Consider the following 18,393-nt stretch of genomic DNA (forward strand, 5'->3'; position numbering starts at 1 on the left):
AGGACGAGGTCTTTTCCAGATATTTGCTTACATTTTATTCATTTCAAATAAACCTACATCAAATATACATATGTAATCAATATTAGAAAAATAATTAAATATTTCAAAACACTAAATGCCACACATACAATAACAGCCACCACCCTACAGAGCAGACACAGAGTGGTGACCATTGTTGCTGTAGGACACGCGGAAATTAAATACATAAAACTGCATTTCATATACAATTACTCCCATCATGAGTGAGGAGTATAAAATAGTTGATATACATTGGGGCTCAATGAAGCAGTAGAAACTCCTCCAAACACAAATGTCTAACATTTTAAGATGATAACAACGGCTAATGCTGAAGAGACTCTCCCATGCAACAAGTTAGAACAGTAAATATTGAATAATGAATGTACGACACCAACTATTAAGTATTATAGTGAAGGTAGAATCAGATGAATCCCTTTTTGAACATTAACCTTCTCAATTTGAGGTAAGTTTATAGTATTTGCATATTAGAAGTTGCCTGTTACTGACTCTACTTGAAATTTAAATGGCAAATGTAGATTTTTTTCGAACTAAATGACTTTTACTGGTTCATGAAATGTTTGCCTCCATAACATCTACCTTAAAGAGCAACTTGGATAAAGGTCACTTGGATTGCAAACAAGTTTTTCTACCTGACGCAAAGCAGAAAAATATAGACTGACCCTAATTTTGTAAAGCCAAATGTATATCGAAGATTCAAGTGTGGACAGCTTCAAGTTGAACTGTACAAAAATCGGACCACTGTACTGATTTCAACTAACTACTTCAGCCTTCGATATAAATCTTTTTAAAAAGGTGAAAAGCTCAGTCGAAGCACTTCCCCAAGTATTACTGTTAGGCTTTGAAATATAGTAGCCGACAGATATAAACTGTTAATAGATATAAATTAGCTTCTGCATAGCATTGGTTTGTGAACTGCTGGGAGTGTTAGCTAGTTTTTAAAGATCATCACCAGTGAACACAATAGAGCGGTGCAGTGATGACGTGTTTTTGTGGGCCGACAAGAAAGTTAGCATCGCATATCGTAAGGTTTCCATTGACAAAAATCTATTTTCTGATTTCTGAATATTGTAGTAAATAAGCTCTGTGGCAAACACACTTTTATGGTACTTAATTTTTGAAGCAAAATGAATAGTCTCGTGTTCGACCGACGTGACGTATACTAATCTCAGTTATTCACATTCTAGTATGACAATTCACAAGTGGTGCGTTTACTGATGTATATCAGGTTTAAGAACATATTAAAAAACCTTAAATGGGTGTTACCACGGAACTTATTTCAGGCATCTAACCAAAAACATTGAGTTTAAGACAAGGGAACCGGAAGTGGTCAAATGCTAACTTATTACCAGATTTTAGGACTCATTCCTGCACCACTCTATTCACATAAAACCGTAGCATTGGCCATATCCTGATAGTGTTTTCACGTGGCCTTGGAGCTATTTCTTTTTTAATAAGGTATTTTCACGCCACGAGCAGCATTTAAATATGCAGCACAAGAGTCACAAGTAGCAGCCACAGATATAGTGTTTAGTACGAGGCACAATAATAGGGCTGATAAAAAAAAACAGCCTTATAGGTTCATCCTGGCACTGTGGGGGGGGGGCAACAATACAGTACGTGTTCAGAATAACAAGTGTAGGGGGAGAGGAGAGCGATCCAACCATAAAGTGGAATCTAGTGTGTGTGTGCATGTGTGTGCATGTGTGCGTGCGTGTGTGAGCAAACCCATTGGTATCTCTTCAGTGAGGACTACGTGAGACACTTTGAAGTCGCCATAACAAACCGTGGCTGCTTTCGGTGTTAAAGTTAAGAAAGTTTTCAAGTGACCCACCAAAAAGCGAGCTTAAAAGTCAGCCATAGTTCCTCCTGTTTAATTCAGTTTTCTTTGTTTGAGCAGTGAATCCACATCAGTCTGTTTTTTTGTCTGTCAGTACCTCCTCTTTCCGTGTTTCCCACCGTCAGTCATGCAGGTTTTAGGCCGAAGAGCTGCATTGAGGTAGAACAAATATATTTGATTTAATAATTATTACATTAAAAAAATAGGCTATTTAAATAGTTTCCCTGACCCACCTGGATCTGCTGTCTGCTTCTTCTTGTTATGATGGACTATGTGATTCTCATTGGTCATCTTCACATCCTGGTCCTCCACGTAATTACTGCAAAACAGAGAGAAAACGAAGACACAGCGGATACAAGTTAGCTAATTTGCTGCGCTAGTGGAAAAACAGGAATTACACAACATGGAGATCTGACTGATAACAAAGCTTGAAGCCAGCAGGTCCAGGCCTTGAGACCAAGGATACGTAACAGAGGAGAGAGAAGGGGGGGGGGGGCAGAGGCATCACAACTTGGGTGTGTGGTAAGGAAGGTGTGGCATGACTGGGGGACGTTTGAGGGAACTGGGGCATTCTTTAATACAGGGGTTGACCACAGGGAGGTGCTGACACGGGGCGTTCACAGACTGTTACTCACTGTTGGAGGTGTCTGCCGCCGCGGGGGCTGGAGTGGAGAAGAGCACACCTGTGTTCAAAACAACTCACCGCTCAGGAGAATGAGGTTTGATCCAACCTTCTTTCTCAATTTAGTATATATCTACACATAGTGTGTATCGAACATGTTAAACCTTTGGTCAGAGGACGAGACAGATAACAGAAACAAGTTTTCTTTGTCTATCAAAAAGATGCATTCAAGTAACCTTGTCTTTCTGTAAAGATAGGTTGTTTGTTTCTGTATAGGCTAGCCTGTGGCGGAGGAAAATAAATTAATTGTAAAAGTAATTTCTCATGCAAAAAAAGACAGGAAAAGCTTTGTTCAGCCTCTCAAAATTGTTAGCCAGAATAAAGATTCGGTATGTTTTCGTAAAAGGAAATTGTACGACCGATATTCAATAATATATCTACATCCTAAATATCCAGGGTACCTGATGACAGTGTTCCTCTCGCGGTGTGCGATGTAGGCGTTGTCGGTGAAGAGGATGGTGTGGTACGGCACCACGGGGTCACAGGTGGGCAGAATGCCTCGAGCCACGTGGCTAACACAGTCCAAGATGCCGTTATACACCAGGAGGTCGTCCACCAGCAGCTGTACACAGAGACAGATTGTTGCTTGAAGTTTGAATGTGAACTTTTTAAATCCCAGCTAAAAACTCACCTCTTTGCACTGGCTTTTAATACTAGTTGAACATTACATTTTTATATTTGTGTGTTTTTTTGTTTTGTTTTGTTTTTGTATATGTTTCTAGTTATTGTGCTTTTTATTATGTTTTTTATTATTGTTTTATTATTGTACTCCCATTGTGTTATTTAATATTGTAGTTACTGCCTGTACAGCACTTTGGTCAACTGAAGGTTGTTTTAAATGTGCTATATAAATAAATAAAGATTGAGATTGAATGTAAATGTTTTTCTAGGTCAAAGCAGAAAAAAGAGGCTTACCCCAAACTCCTTCACTCCCCTTTGTGGCGTCTTTGAGTAGTTCTGCAGTTTGATCATGGACACCGTCACCGGCTGATCGAAGATGACGTACACGCGGTTCACCTATGAGGAAACAATCGATACACTTACGATGCACTCTGCTCTGAGTGTGTGAAGTGAAGGCACTCTGTCTGAAATGCTCACCAGTCCAGGGAGCACCGGGGCTAACCACATGTATCTTCCATCGTGGGTACTGTTGACTCCGTCTATTAATTTATCTGGAGTCCTCACATCACCGCTCACATTGTCCAGCACATTCACACTGTCTGGAAAAGCAGCGATGTCTGGGAGGGATAATGTTGAGGAGCAGACACATTAATACTCCTGCAGAAACTATTAATGATTTACCAACTACGTGTATGCGTCCATCTAATACAATTGGTTGATAGTGTAGCAGTTATTGCATCAGGTTAGGTTTTAAAATTAATACCTTTAGACAGAGTTGAATATTTGTACATGTGTGACTTTAGGCCATCTAAACCCAGTATTTGTGGATTTACACTACCATTTCCTAACTGTGCAAAAGATAAAGGATTATATATCGATGTATGAAGGTCGAACTGATGAGAAAGGATACTGTTGTCACTGAGACGGATCTTCTCGTGGTTCTGGTCATAAAATTCGAGGCCGTTGAGGCCGATGTAGTACGGGTCTCCCCAGGTGGTCAGCAGCTGCAGCTGAAAGATGACTGACGGGTGAAGGTCAAGGAATAAACAACATGAAACCCCATGTACAGAACTCATCCTGAGCAGTGTCCAAAATCATTCATCACTACACTATATTTACCCTGCAATATTTCATCTGAGGGTTTGAAAATATCAACCCCATTATCACTAATACACCAATAAGTCTCAGAAATCCCAATGTACTGCTCACTATGTAGTAAACTAATGAGTGTATTTTTGTTTAAGTCCTTTGACAGTCCTCACCTGTAAAGAACATCAGAACTGATCCTTTATTTGACATTAATCAGACTGACAGTCCAAATCCAAAGGGTAATCTTAAAGTACATTATTCTGACATTTTATAAATCCAATTAATCAATCAATTTACAACATCAATCTACAGCTTGTAGATCAAATGCTCTAATCAAGTTTGATTAATATGGCGTGGCCTAACAAATCAAATGTTTTAATTTGCAAACTAACGACTGTCTAATCCAAATATTTGACTGACAATGCACACAGCGGGAAATCATGTTAGGATACATCCACAAGGCATGATGGGAGCTTCATAGTCCATGCTGGCCAGTTCCTGTTTCTTAGAGCTTCCTCTGAATTAGAGACAACAACATTGTAAATTAGGAAATGCAGCTTTCAAGCTTCGTCAATAAATGCAAACTAAATGAATGTCTCGTACCTGTGGTAGTCCTCTGCACTCTTGTTGTCGGTGGGCGTCTGGAGGAAATCTACGAAGAGCAGCTCCTGGGCGAAGTCAAAGTGACAGTTTCCAGGACCTTTCCTGATCAGGAAGCCCTCCGATGGAGAGACGGCAACTTCATCCATAAACACATGGATCATCTTCAACTGAACCAAAGACAGGGACATTTTTTATGTGTTGTGTGTTCCTTGAAATCTCTTGAATATAACATTTCTACTAATACAACTATAATGAATACATCGCTCCGGAAAAAAAAGATCTCTGGCTCCACCTGAAGGACTGTAATTAACCATATAGATTAGTTGCTTCAGTTTATTGTGTGCAGTATTATATTGTTATATATATACAGTTCACTCATTATTTAAAGAGAAATTGCATTTTTTTGTATATAATATATATAATAGCAAACAGTGTGAGTGTCTCACCCCTCTGTAGGAGTCCTCAGGGGACTTGTTGTAGTTCCAGATTCGGAGTCCAGCGATGGTCTGGGTCTTGTTGAACGTTATGTTCAGGGTGTGCGGCTCTCCATAGGAGAAAGGGATCAGCCACATGTGCTGGTCATCAGTCGTAATGTTGTGGCCATTTATAAGCCTGGGTAACGAAAACAGACACATTTACACACGTGTGCACAGACAGCTTGCAATGTGTAACACCTGCAAGTTCAACAAATCAACAATGTTATTGTACAGTATGGTGCCAAGTATAATTAATAGAATGAAATTGAAATCAATAAATCTGACTTTCTACAAAAAACTAGAAGGATAATTCATTAAAAACATGTATTTGACTACAGCTTCTACTGCTGTGTATATGAATAAAGTGTCAAATGTCATTCAACATTCTCTGCATATCGTGTCGGCCGTACTTATCAAGCGTGCGCAGGTCATTCTCGTAATCCGGCAGGTCGTTGAGGTCCCGGGGTGAGGCGGCCATCATACTGAGGTCTAGAGGTAGACCCTCTCCATCCTGCCCCACCACCTCCAGGCCTGTCAGCCCCATGTAGTGCGAGTCCCCCCAGGTCATCACCAGCTCCAGTCTAAGGCCTGGGGTGGAGGGAGAGAGCTTATATAAGTATCCATACAACAAAGAGCTGATCATGTGATGCTGATCATTTGTTTTATCATGCAGTGTTGGAGAGCATCATAAGATATGGTATCACTGCCTGGTATGGTAACTTGACAGTGCAGTCAAAGTCACAGATCGCTCGCCTGGTACAGACTGCTATGGAAATGATGGGGGTCAAAAAACATCCATCTCTCCAAAACATATATGAGCAGTCCATTATTACTCCACTCAGAATTCCAGCTGTGTCCATTAAGCCTCTTAACACTCACATGTAATGTAATATACTTTTAAATGTTGGCAATGAGGCTTGTGCAATAGGTCGCACTTGTCAGTATGTGCGTCTGTGTATTGTGTTTGTGCAAACGGTGCATGAGTGATGATATGTGTATTTGAGTGTTTATTATGTTTGTATACGGAACTGCAGGACGGAGTCCAGAACAAATTTCCTTACGGAGACAATAAAGTATATCGTATCATCTACTCACACTTTCCCGTGTACATCCCAAAAATATGATCCATGTTCTCCTCAGACTGTCTCACAGTGGGGTTGAGGTGGAGCTTCAACTAAGACAGAGAATAAGATATGTGGGATGTTTTTGAGTCTTTGATTAGTTATCGCTCTGACATTATAGGGAATCAATAGTTTAACAATAGTCAAGTTAATAGGAAAACACTGAGTACTTCTACAAAATCCTGTTCCCTCTGTTGATAAAGCATCTCCTTACTTTGAGGTCTTCCTCTCTGAAGCCGGCCTGTGTGAAGGGTCTTTCCTCTCCCTCTCCGTCAGCGGTGCGGGGTCTCTGCAGCTCCTCCTCAGAAACCAGGCTCTCAGGACCCTCGCCCTCACTCAGGAAGGTTTCATCATAACGAGACATCGCCTCCAGGATCTCATCGTCAGTGGTGAAGAGGATGGTGTCACCAAACTGGTCCAACTCTGAGGTGACAGCGGAGTGAGAAAGAAGGAAAAGTTGATCAAAAGTAACACCAGAAGCCGGATCAAGTCATTGTTTTGCAAAGTCACGTTTTCGTACTCCAGTCCAAAATCCCAATTTATTATGTCCTAAACAAGTCATAATGATCTCTTCTCCAAATCTAATGATGTTTAACACCAGTGTTATCATATATAATAATTACATTAACATTGGATTTATTTGTTGAAACAAGTGGGGTTGAATTTAAAAGTAATGCTGACATCGCAGTCATTGGATAGAGCAAGATTAACCAGTACCAGAAGTGTGTACGTTTTTCTCCTGTCTATGTGTATTTTTACTCATTTGATAGGAGACAAACTTTCTTTTTACCGAGACATTTTAAAATGTCAACTCTACATTTTTAATTACCACACAAAGAACATTACAAAAATGAAAGGCCTTTCTGTTGAGCTACCTCCAGACAGCGTCCCAGAGGCCTTTGCGATCTCTCCCCTGAAGATGCACCTTCCATCCAGCAGCATTTCCACCTCCTTCACCCCTCTGAAGGAGTGAATGCGTGACTTGTTGTAGTTCCACACTCGGATCATGGCCACCTGGTACGGCGCTCCGAAGTCCAGGATGATGGTGTGGCTTCGACCGGGGGTGAAGGGCGCCAGCCAGAGATGCATGTCATCCTGTGTGCGATTTACTCCGTCGATCAGGTTAGTGACCACGCGTGGATCTTTGCCGTATGCGGGCAGAATGTTGATGTCTGGGGGGTCAGCGCGGATGTGAGCCGGGCGTAGAGGTTCCCCGCTGGAACTGAACACCTCCAGGCTGTTGAGGCCCACGTAGTGGCGATCCCCCCAGGTGGAGAGGATGTTGATGACCAGCCTGGAGCCCTGTGGCAGCACCGGGATCTCAAACTCCTCCTCCCTCTCCATGCTCAGATCATCATCAGGGCCCTCACACATTGCCCCCTGAAGGGTGAAGGGGGACCGAGGGCTCCTGGGGGCTGTGGAGGGGCTTACTGGGAGTGTGGGGGGACCGCGTCCCTGGCGCTGGAGGAACTCGTCGAAGATGTCGCCCTCAAAGCCCATGTTGGAGATGCGTCCGCGTTGGCATTGTTTGAACTTGGTGAGAGAGTCCCAGGACTCCCTGAGGGTGTCGTCCTGCTGGCTGTGCAGCAGAGAGGAGCACGGCCTCCTGCGAGAGCTCAATGGCATCGGCTCCTCTGGAGAATACACACAGATCTTTCATTAGTAACCAGGCCACAGGAAATTATGACTGATGACTTCACATCATCAAATATGCCAAACACTAAACATGTCCTAGTTGTTCATTTAATACATTTCAAATAATACTATTTTAACATGTGTTTAAAGAGAAAGAAAGAAAAACATACAAGTACAGGATCCCTGAGAAGTGCGAGTACCTGTGTAAACCTTTAATTGTAATAGTTCATTTAATGTAGTCGTATTTACATTTTCTCGTCCCAGTTTTTTCAACATTTCATAACAAACAACTTGATCATTTAAAGAATAACATAACAAAAGTAAATCTGCAGAAGGGTTAGGCAATCATTACCCGGCACAAATGCCAGTACAAAAAGACCTCTACTCAGTTTGGTGAAGTGTGGGGCCTCTGGCAAACTAATATCACTACAGGCCCTTGTCATTTATCAACCAATCAAATGACAGTCGTCACATGGTGCTACACATGTGCTTCCAGGGACTTAAAATAGTCCCAACATGATATTTGATCAGTCTCTTTTCTGATTCCTTGTTTGCAAATTGTGTTATCATTATGAAGAGAATATTAATTTGCAGAGGTGTGATAGCCTTATTAGTTCAAATGTGTCCCTTTGTGTATCATCATTTGAAAACCTTCCTACCAGTGTTTGACAGTGCTGTAGCTCTGAGCTGCTGCTCCTCCGTCTGCCTGCCAGTGGCTGCAGTGTTTCTGAATGAGCTCCTGCGTCCGCTGACAGGTTTGTCTGCCGCTTGCTCAGCCAGCTCCTCCAGCAGGTCGCAGCTCAGATCCAAAGAGTCTCCTTTCCACTGAGCCCCGTTCGACGTCCTCTCCGACCCCCTGCACACTCGCCCCGGGTTGCACGGCAGCTCCGGGAGCAGTGAGGAGGATGAGGCTGTCGGAGATTTGGGCTCCACGGAGTTTTGCGGCACCAGCCATCGGGGCCTTTCTCTGCTGGCCTCGCAGCCTTCTGGAGCTCCTCTGTTCAGCGGCTGCAGCCACTGGGGGGCCACCCTGGAGGAGGACGGCTGGGTGGTGACCGTCTGCTCCATGGGTGCAGGCGGGCTCCTCTGGGGCGGACAGATCAAAAGAGTTTCTTTGTGTGGAGGAGCGATGAGCGGAGGGTGAAACCCCAACAGGTGGAGCGATGGGGGGCAGCAGAGGGTGTGGTTTCTCCTGCATGTCTAACATAGCGTGGATACCTGCGTCTGATGGCTGTGGATTCCAACTGTGGTGGTTTTGGGTGCTGCTGCCATCCCCACCCTTCCTGTCTTCATGGCGCTGGGGGCTGGCACCCCGCAGGTTGTGTCCTGAAGACACAGGGCTGGAGAACACGGAGTCCGAAACCTGGAAATCCTGGAGGTCAACGGTGGTGCTGTAGTCAAATACCTGGTTAGCGCAGCCCTTCTCCAGCTCTCCTTCAAACACCAACGTGCTGTTGAGGTACAGCTTTATATGGCGGGCACCAATGTCAAGATCCTGCAGAAGAAACAGAACTTCAATTGAACACAACATACAGTCAGGTTCATTAATATTAACTGCAAATGTTTAGCATTACAAAATATAACTAGAAAGATCTCATGTTATATTTTGAGTGCAACAAAAGCTGCAAACCCAAAAGCACAACATCCAAAAAAGTAGAGCTCTTGTGAAATTTCAAACATTCCCTATTGATCAATTTACTGATCGCATGCAGTAAGAACTCTCCAAGCTAGCAGTAATTAGCGCTCTCACAGACACAAGTCATGGCTAAAGCCCAATTAGAATCTGCTTACTCCTACAGATAGTAAACTAGCATAACACGGGTAAACATAGAACCTGTTCCCCACTAGCTGCTCCTTACCTTCCAGGTTCAAGTAACAATATCAAGTTGAAGTAACATAGAGATAAGATGGGGTCTTTGCACCCCTCTATGATCAGCAGTGAGAGGCAGAAAGCCTGCGACTCCCCAACACTAATCCTCTGGGGCTAATCTCTCTCTGTTCCACATTTGGACAGTCTGACTGGCAGCTCAGCCGGCCAATCATTAAAGAGAAACCCTCCCCATGACGGCACCACGCCAATACAGCCGCCCGTATTATAGTGACAACACACAGGCATGTTGTGTTTATGAGCTTTAGTGCATAATAAGTGAATAATCTCCAAACTCAAAGGGGGATAAATCAGAAGCTGTCATGACACAAAAATCAAAAGCACATACATTGAGGCTTTTGTTGTAGTTCCAGATTTTGATGCGAGATATTCCAAAGTCTGGGGAGCGCTCCGTGTTCCTGATGACGAAGTAGAGCTGGATGGGGGGGTGGAACGGACACATCCACATGTGACGCTCTTTGGTGGTCTGTCAAACCAGAGGAAGAGACAAAAATAAGCAAAATGTCTTAACCTGAAACTGGTAAATAATAAGTATTTTACAAAAAAGGCAGGTGTAAAATGTGGGCTGCATCCCATTTAGCTGTCAAAGTTTCAGAGCCATATAATTGTGCGTGCTTGTTTAGTGAGAAGGCCTACTGGAACCAAGCCATAGTTCAAATGGTAGATGCTAACTTTAAGACAAATAACATATTTGCTGTAACTATATCCTGGTAGTAATGCATGACACAGATAATCTATGACAACATCTGGTTCCTCTGCCACCCCCCCCCACTGCTTTAAAGGCATTTGAGAGATTTCACTGTTGCCGAATGGAAACAACCAATCAGAGGCGAGGAGACTCGGCGTGCTTACTGCTGGTGGATTCAGCTCAAACTGTCCAACTAGGCCGCGCTGATTAAATATGAATGAAGATTTTGTTTTCTGCTTTGTCCATTTTCTGCCTCAAATGTTTTCAGAAATATATTTTAGGGTACTGTTGAGCCGTTTAAATAATATGGTTTGTGATTGTGTTGAAAACAGTTGAGACAAAACCAAGCTCTGCCAATGGCTCAAGCAAACTCTTATATTCTACAGCTAAGAATTACACTAATATATGTTTATGAAATGATTTGAGATGAGAAATAGACACTGAGTTAGAGTCTCTGGAGCTCTGATTGGTTGTTTTGCCTTTTGGGCTGGTTCAAATCAATTAAGAGGCAGATGACCCAGATTTGTTTACAGGGTATCTGTCCCAGGATATAGCAAAGATATATATGTTGCCGTCAAATGGTCTACTGTCTTTTTTTGACGGATAATTAGCATTTGTGATGACGGTGGCAGAAGGAGCACACGCTCACCTTGACCTTTCCGTTAACGAGCGCCCCCAGATTCCCGGGGTAGTCAGCGTTCCTGATGTCGAGGTCGTGAGGAGACACATAGAGCTTCTTGTTTCTGAGGCAGAAGAACTGCAGCTCAGTCAGCCCGACCTGCAGCGCGCTCCCCCAGTTTGATAGGATCTCCATGGTAACATACAATGCAGGGGCGACCTCCGTCGAGGACAGCCTTGTCTGGGATGAAAAGCACAGAACATTCACAAGGGCTCCTGTACACTAATGTCTCCATCACACCCAGCAGTGTTGGGATTATTCACTGCGAGACGATGCGACTGACTCACCAGTTGCTTGTTAGGGTCTGTTTTGAGACTCGGAGGAATGTTGTCGCTGGGTCCTGCTTCAAGATTTTCCAAGGCTTTCAGCAGTTTCTGTTGTTCCCTGAACAAAAAGATTACATCCTCAGTGTGAAGTAAAAACTTCTTTGCAGCAATGTTGAGCCAATCATGAAATGAGTGAAACTGGATTCGCCTGTCAATACACTGATATTTATTGAGAGACAAACGGCCGGAGGATTAACAAAGCAACTCGCACTGTTCCATGCAAGCTGCCAAAATTAACTCTAAACACAAAAGACAGAAACATCTCTATATATCTTTTAAAGGAGGGGTCCAAACAGCCCGCCTTTTCCCCTAATCGATTACAGATGAACAGACAAAGAAACTCTGTCTGAGCGGGCAGTACCCCTCCCCCACACAGAGAAAGAGTAGTCACTCGTGAAGTTTCTCAGGTCAGCTAAGCATCAGACTAAAATATTCCTTTACACTCAGCTCTGCAGGTTTGTCTATGGTGGCTACCCTTCATGTGAAAGGTGAGGGATGGCTGAGCACTGAGGTCGCTACACTAATAAATACTTCCTCAAGGTCAGAGAGTATTAACACCATCAATTTCAGCGTGTATTAGTTTCTATAAAACACTGTTATGCTTTTCCTGACACTAAAGGATGTACCACAAGTACAAAGTGTCCTTTTATCACTTATAAGCCTGATATATCTACACAACAGTATCTGTATAGAGGTGCCATATTTTGTGTGCTTACCCGTGGCCCATGAGCGTGATTCTCTGCATGGCCACACTGACACTGTTCTCATCTTTGTCGTTGTGCGCTAAGTCATTCGTCAGCTGGTGTCCCCGGCCCTGGATGAAGAGGAAGCAAAAAGAACATAGATAAGCTTTAAGGGCAGAGGTTACATGTCAAATCTGTGACACTATATTCAAATAACATTCAACACATGTGCTGTTATTGTTGGAAATTCAAAATAAATATCTGGATTGGAATGAAAACATCTGTTAACTATGGCTGCACAAATAAACAACATTTAATATCAAAATATAGGTAAATGTATTTTTTTATGAAGTATTGTGTTGCTGCATTCATGCCCTAGCCTACATCTTTGTGTCAGCGTACTTAAAGAAATGATATGGTTTTTACAGATCTTTAAAAAAAAAAAATCCCACCATGATCATATTTATATTTATTTCAATTATAATGAAAATAATGATTAAGGAATGATCAAATCCCTTCAATAGCGTGTATCATTTTCAATTGAAGTCAAAATAATCACAGTTATTTATCCTATATCATACATCCAAAGAAAGAACAATGAGTTTGAACAGAGTACAGGTGGGATACGCAGTGTGGGGCGGGCAGACCGTGTTGCGGCTGAAGAGCTCCAGACTCTGCAGGGGGTCGTTTTCTCTCTGGATGGCCTGGCGCACCCTGCATGCCATCTCCTCCGGGTCCCGCTCCTCCACAGAAGCCTTTCTGGCGGCTGACAGGGGCCTCTCCACCCGACTCCTTGGCCCTGAAGCAAGGAGCCATAATAAAGTCTAGAGTCTAGACTTATATACTATATACTTATACTTAGAGTCTTATAAATAAAGAACCATGCTAGCTAACAGATCTATCTACTGTACAGACATATATATGAGTGAGTTTATTGACTTTATAGTTTAAATGTAATAGCTTGATAAACATTCATCTATTTGTAAAAGACTTACTCTGACAATCCCAGCTGTCTTTGGAAGGCGGCCTATCTAATGTTTTGCTCTTCACCAACATAGGCTTGGTGGGTACAAAGGCGTCAGTGTTTTCTCTTCTCTTTGCAGACAGAGAGCGTTCAATCTTACGACCTGAAATAACACACAAGATAAAACTGAGGACAATTGCTTGTGTGAGTAATTTGTTGTGATAAAGTGAGTTTGTAAGCAAAATAAAAGAGTCATGGGATAGCTAAAACAACATTTAAATTGTGCAGCTAATACATTTGCCCGTTCTTCATGTGTACAGGTCAGTGCTGATGAGGCAGATATGGGGGAGATGGAACCACTCTTAAAATCAATAACTCATTTACATATGAACGGATGCTAAAGCCTACCTTGAGTTGAGGGTCCAAAGTCGAGGACAATGAGGTTTGCTGAGTCAAAGTCTCTGTGGGAGCTGCTGGAGCGAGGGTTGGAAGAGGACTTTGAGGAGGAGAGAGGCAGCCCCAGTTCATCCAGACTCTCTGTGCTCTCGTCCCTCTCGATCTGCTCCTCCACCCACTCCTCGTCTGACTCCTCCCCCGCTGAGCCGCGGCTGCTCCGCCTCATGCTAACCTCCAGGCTCCGGCGCAGCACCTAGTTTACAAAAGGTCAGCGTTTATGCATGCACGCATTCAGTCATTAAAGTAAGCACTCACAGGCACAATCATACACACACGCCGGCTGACAGTTTAAGCTTTCCACTGATTTGTGCCTGAAAAAAACGTCATAAATCAACACCTAGGAGGATGAAACAAATCAAGGTGATTCAGCGCATCTCATGCCGCCTTGGCAGGATGAATTAAAACTGGACATATTTCTTCTTCTGCTCACCTTCACTTCCTCAAGGTTGAGAAGTACTTTCTCATTGTGTTCCTGATTCGCTTGCCCTCCTTGGCTCTCATGCCTGGAGCTGAAGGAGCGCGACACCTTGCAGGGGTCCCTCGGGGAGCGGGGACTACGAGGTGAGCGCAGACTGGAGCTCTGTTTGGAACCAGGTGATTGGATAAAGGGGGAAATGGCAGAGATGGAGAGATGCTAAGTAGTACAGACAGCTGCATCTGACACATAGCCCCTCCCCTTAAAAAGAAAACACCCACGCACACAGGCTTAGTAGAGATTGCTCACTCTACCTCCATGTCTATGCTTCCATAGGGCTCGAAATCTTCAGAGTAGCGCTTTTCTGGGCAGATCTGCACACTTGGTCCTTCCTCTGTTCGAATCCTGACAGAATCCTGCATGCATGACAAACAAGCAAAACATTTAGGTGTTTATATTTAATTTTGAAGCACAATCAATGATTATATCCAAGTAGTCAGTACCTGCGCCCATTCTTTCCTCTGGACCTTTCCCGGAGCAGTGTGACTCCTCTTCCTGCTGTTCTCCTCCAGATCGCAGCTATCTTCGGTTAACTGGTGGGCGCTCCGACAGACATCTGCCGATGAGTAACAGCACGGAGAGGAACATGAGCAGCTTGCAGCAGACTATTGCCTCAGAGGAGAAGGAACACGCAGTCACACGCGCAGATGGTCCACAGCACATTGAGGAAGACCGAGAAACTGGCTGCCAGCTAGAACTGTCACTATCATTTATTCAATGGGACTGGGCATGTGATCATACCAGGCAAACTACAAGCAGAGAAGTGGTGGCTATTAACTCACACTCCATATGCTCTAGAGATGACAGAAGCAACAGAAATGTGTGTATTAGTAGCATGATGTGGCCTTACGTTACAGTGTAAAAATGACTCAGGAAGAATATTAGCAAAGGAAAACAGAAGGCCTTTAATTCCTCTGGGAACCTTTAATGCATTTGATGGCAAATTAAATTATGACTGAGGCCTTGAAGAGTAGGAAGTGTTATTATTTTTGAATGTTTTATTTATAAATGTTATAATTATCACTGTGTTTGTATTTGTATTAACTGTATTATTTAGGTGATGCCATGTCAGACTGTCTTTTGTATTTAATTGATACATTCTTTGCATTTTTTGTGTGTCTTTACTGATGGAAATTGATAAAGACAAGGCTAAAAAAACGAAGAAGAAGAATTCCCCCCCCTGCACAATGGCGGTTCAAAAATAATGAGGTCTTATATAAGGCTTTTTACTTTTGAGTGTGGGTTTATTTTGGTACCTGCTGCCCGTGCAGGCCTCCAGGCGGGTGTGGAGGTGACAGACTTGTGGTTGGAGCTCTTTGTCTGCTTCGCCTTGGCTTCAGCATTGGCTCCGTTAAGATAAATGGAAAAACCTTGCTCGAGCTGTTCCAACTCAATCTGCCTGGGGTCTTTGACTTTAAGGCGCTTAAGGATCCTGAGAAGCAAAGAAAAATGGTCTCTACGTCTACAATTAAAAGTAAAGATAACATATTTGAGAGGGCTATGGTCTCATTTCAAGACTCACAGGAAGACTTGAGACATTTTCAAGGTATTCTGACATCCATCCCACATTTTACAAACTAATTGAGTTGATCTCAATTAAGGAAGGGACCAATCAGTGCTCCTATTAAGCATCAGTGATAGGAATAGAGCAGTTGTGTGTCTCCTCTGTGAAATCCAATCTGTCTCTCGCCAGCAGCCGATGCTCACACTTCACCTGTTTTTCTGCTGGAGGGAGATTAAATATTCATCCAGGGTGTCGTCCACAGCCGAGGCTTGCTTCTCTCCTTGGCATGTCTGACTCTCCTTAAAGAAAACCAGCATGAGTACACAAACACACACAATGCAGAGTCAGAACATCCTGCATCAGCTATTTGATGAAAAGAACAGACACAAAACACTCCATTGTTTCACGAGTACTCACGATCACCGACTACAATCAATATCCACTTTATTCTGTATGGAACATTCTAAGCAAACAACTTGCTCCCCCGGTCAGTAAATAAAGCATCAACACAGCACATGCAATGTGACGAGAACGGAGCATGGCAGATAGACAACACAGAGTTATGTAACTTGCAATGTGTTAGGGCCTTTGGTGTCAGTGTCAGTGTGAGGTTTAAAATGAGATATAAATACAACGTTTTCTTACAGGCCCTCAACAAGAACTGATAATACATTAACACTGCTGGAGCTCAGGTGAATCGATCTTTATACAGTCATCCATTTGCCTCATGATGATTCAAGCGTTGGCTGATTGAGATAGTTATTTGTGTTAACATCCTAAGACAATGACGGTTTTGGGATTTTTTATTTATCCTTTATTTATCCAGGAATGTCCCATTGAGATACAAGATCTCTTCTTCCAGGGAGTCCTGACCTGATCACAACTATATTTAGTTAACTCTAAAGGCATGCAGACTTTACATGTTGAGATGATGTGGCAAATAGTGATCACAGCAAAAGGCTAAAGGATGAAAAATATGCACACACAGTGGGAAAGTACTGACTCAGCACGGGGCATAATCCCTGTGGAGTAACTCCAACACTTTTATGAATTCATGCCACCGCCCTGTCAAATGCATGCTCTTCATTTAAAGTCGATGCTACCCTGTTCTCACTAGGTGCGAGCAAAGCAGTGGTTACAAAGTGACAAGAGCCGATACATATTGCAATTATGTGTCATTGAAATATAAAGAAGTTATAGCCCTTACACACAAACTAGCATTTGAAATACATGTCACAACACTACGATGTAAACTACTTAAAATATCATGTAACTACAGATAGATGAAAAACTGACCATTTGTGTATAAAAGCCACGATTTACAAGACAATAAGAATTGTGTTTAGGGAATACTGGACTCGGTTATTATGAAATCATCCAGATTAAAAGAACAAGTCTTAAATCACATTAGCCTTGATCCATAACCAGTGGTCATTTGGACAAAATGTGCCAACATTGTTGTCTGCATAACAGTCACCTACAGCTCATGCCATTCCATGTATTTCTTTTAAAAACCATCATGCAAGACGAACAAAGAAATCACAAAACCCTTACAAGTCAACTAGGCTACAGGATCTGTCAAAATCAGGAAAAGAGAAGCAAAGAAAATTGAAGGAAGAATAGAGCACTTGTTAGTGACAGAATAGAGAAACAAGAGGGGGAACTGCTGTAAACATGGCATGCAAGGTTGCTGTAATAGAAAGCTTCTTGGAGTAAAATGACAGATGATGTGAACCAGAGCACATGAGTGGTTACATAAAACGGTCCTTGCTTACCTCGTTATCCATTGTGTGGCTGCAGATGATGCTCTTCACTTAACCCTATCCCATATTTTGCAGCGGGCCGGTGCTTCTCCAATAATATCATTAAAATCTGTGTAGCGTTTGATCACCGCTGTAGAGGGAACACAGATGAGGATAACCCCAAGGTTACCTGTCACATAAAACCTCAATTACCTTCAATGCGTTTAAAATGTCGCCCCACCCGCAAGAACATTCAGCAGAACAGTCACATATTATTTGCCAACAAACGTTATATTAATTTCAATGGCATTTACAGCTAACATGCTAGGCATTTTTTGCAGTTTTAACACTACAATAATAGCATTTTTCGGCCTATTTCCAAATGAACTCCTGGCGTTGTAGCAGAGAACGTTAACATAGCTTGGTTAGCATTGATGCTAACAACAAACTGAGTTACAGCAGTTAGCATTAGCATGTATCCAGTCAACATAAAATGACACAAACACAGGCTTCTGCGCTCATATTATCGCATACATTTTCCTCTAGTTCCAATAAATATTAGAGAACGACTTACTGTCCGTGTAATAACGGTACTTTGTCAGCCATTAGCTTTGTAATAAACGAGTTTTTCTGTTTTCTCATGTGCCCAGTGAGTAGTGTTGGTTGGTAACCAGGATAGATGTCCACCAATGGGAAGATCCGCATCAGTGTAAGCCACGCCCCCAACCCCATAAGCTTTTTCACTGTTGCTCTGGCATGCAGACAAGCCTCTACAAAACCCTCTGCTACAAAACCACACTGCTTCAATAACATGCAAATGTTATTCAGCATTAGCATACCATAGGATTACAAATAAATATCCTTGAAGTAAAATCACACAGATGT

At 42.7% G+C, this 18,393-nt stretch overlaps 1 protein-coding gene across 1 annotated transcript; it reads right to left on the minus strand.

Annotated features, from left to right (window-relative positions):
- Positions 1 to 20: 20 nt before the first annotated feature.
- Positions 21 to 18,202, minus strand: LOC117544857 (protein KIAA0556). The gene is given in 30 exon segments (XM_034214333.1): positions 21 to 2,025; positions 2,110 to 2,195; positions 2,512 to 2,538; positions 2,960 to 3,120; positions 3,474 to 3,575; positions 3,657 to 3,796; positions 4,090 to 4,200; positions 4,721 to 4,785; positions 4,872 to 5,038; positions 5,318 to 5,483; positions 5,758 to 5,935; positions 6,443 to 6,521; positions 6,683 to 6,891; positions 7,344 to 8,102; positions 8,763 to 9,181; positions 9,183 to 9,598; positions 10,320 to 10,457; positions 11,329 to 11,538; positions 11,646 to 11,742; positions 12,401 to 12,498; positions 13,015 to 13,166; positions 13,363 to 13,494; positions 13,740 to 13,980; positions 14,218 to 14,367; positions 14,517 to 14,618; positions 14,706 to 14,818; positions 15,519 to 15,694; positions 15,977 to 16,065; positions 17,542 to 17,659; positions 18,083 to 18,202. Coding segments are annotated over 29 exon segments (4,854 nt in total). The 5' UTR covers positions 17,554 to 17,659; positions 18,083 to 18,202; the 3' UTR covers positions 21 to 1,966.
- Positions 18,203 to 18,393: the final 191 nt, after the last annotated feature.

This window comes from Gymnodraco acuticeps, unplaced genomic scaffold (assembly GCF_902827175.1).
Source record: "Gymnodraco acuticeps unplaced genomic scaffold, fGymAcu1.1, whole genome shotgun sequence".
NCBI lineage: Eukaryota > Metazoa > Chordata > Actinopteri > Perciformes > Bathydraconidae > Gymnodraco > Gymnodraco acuticeps.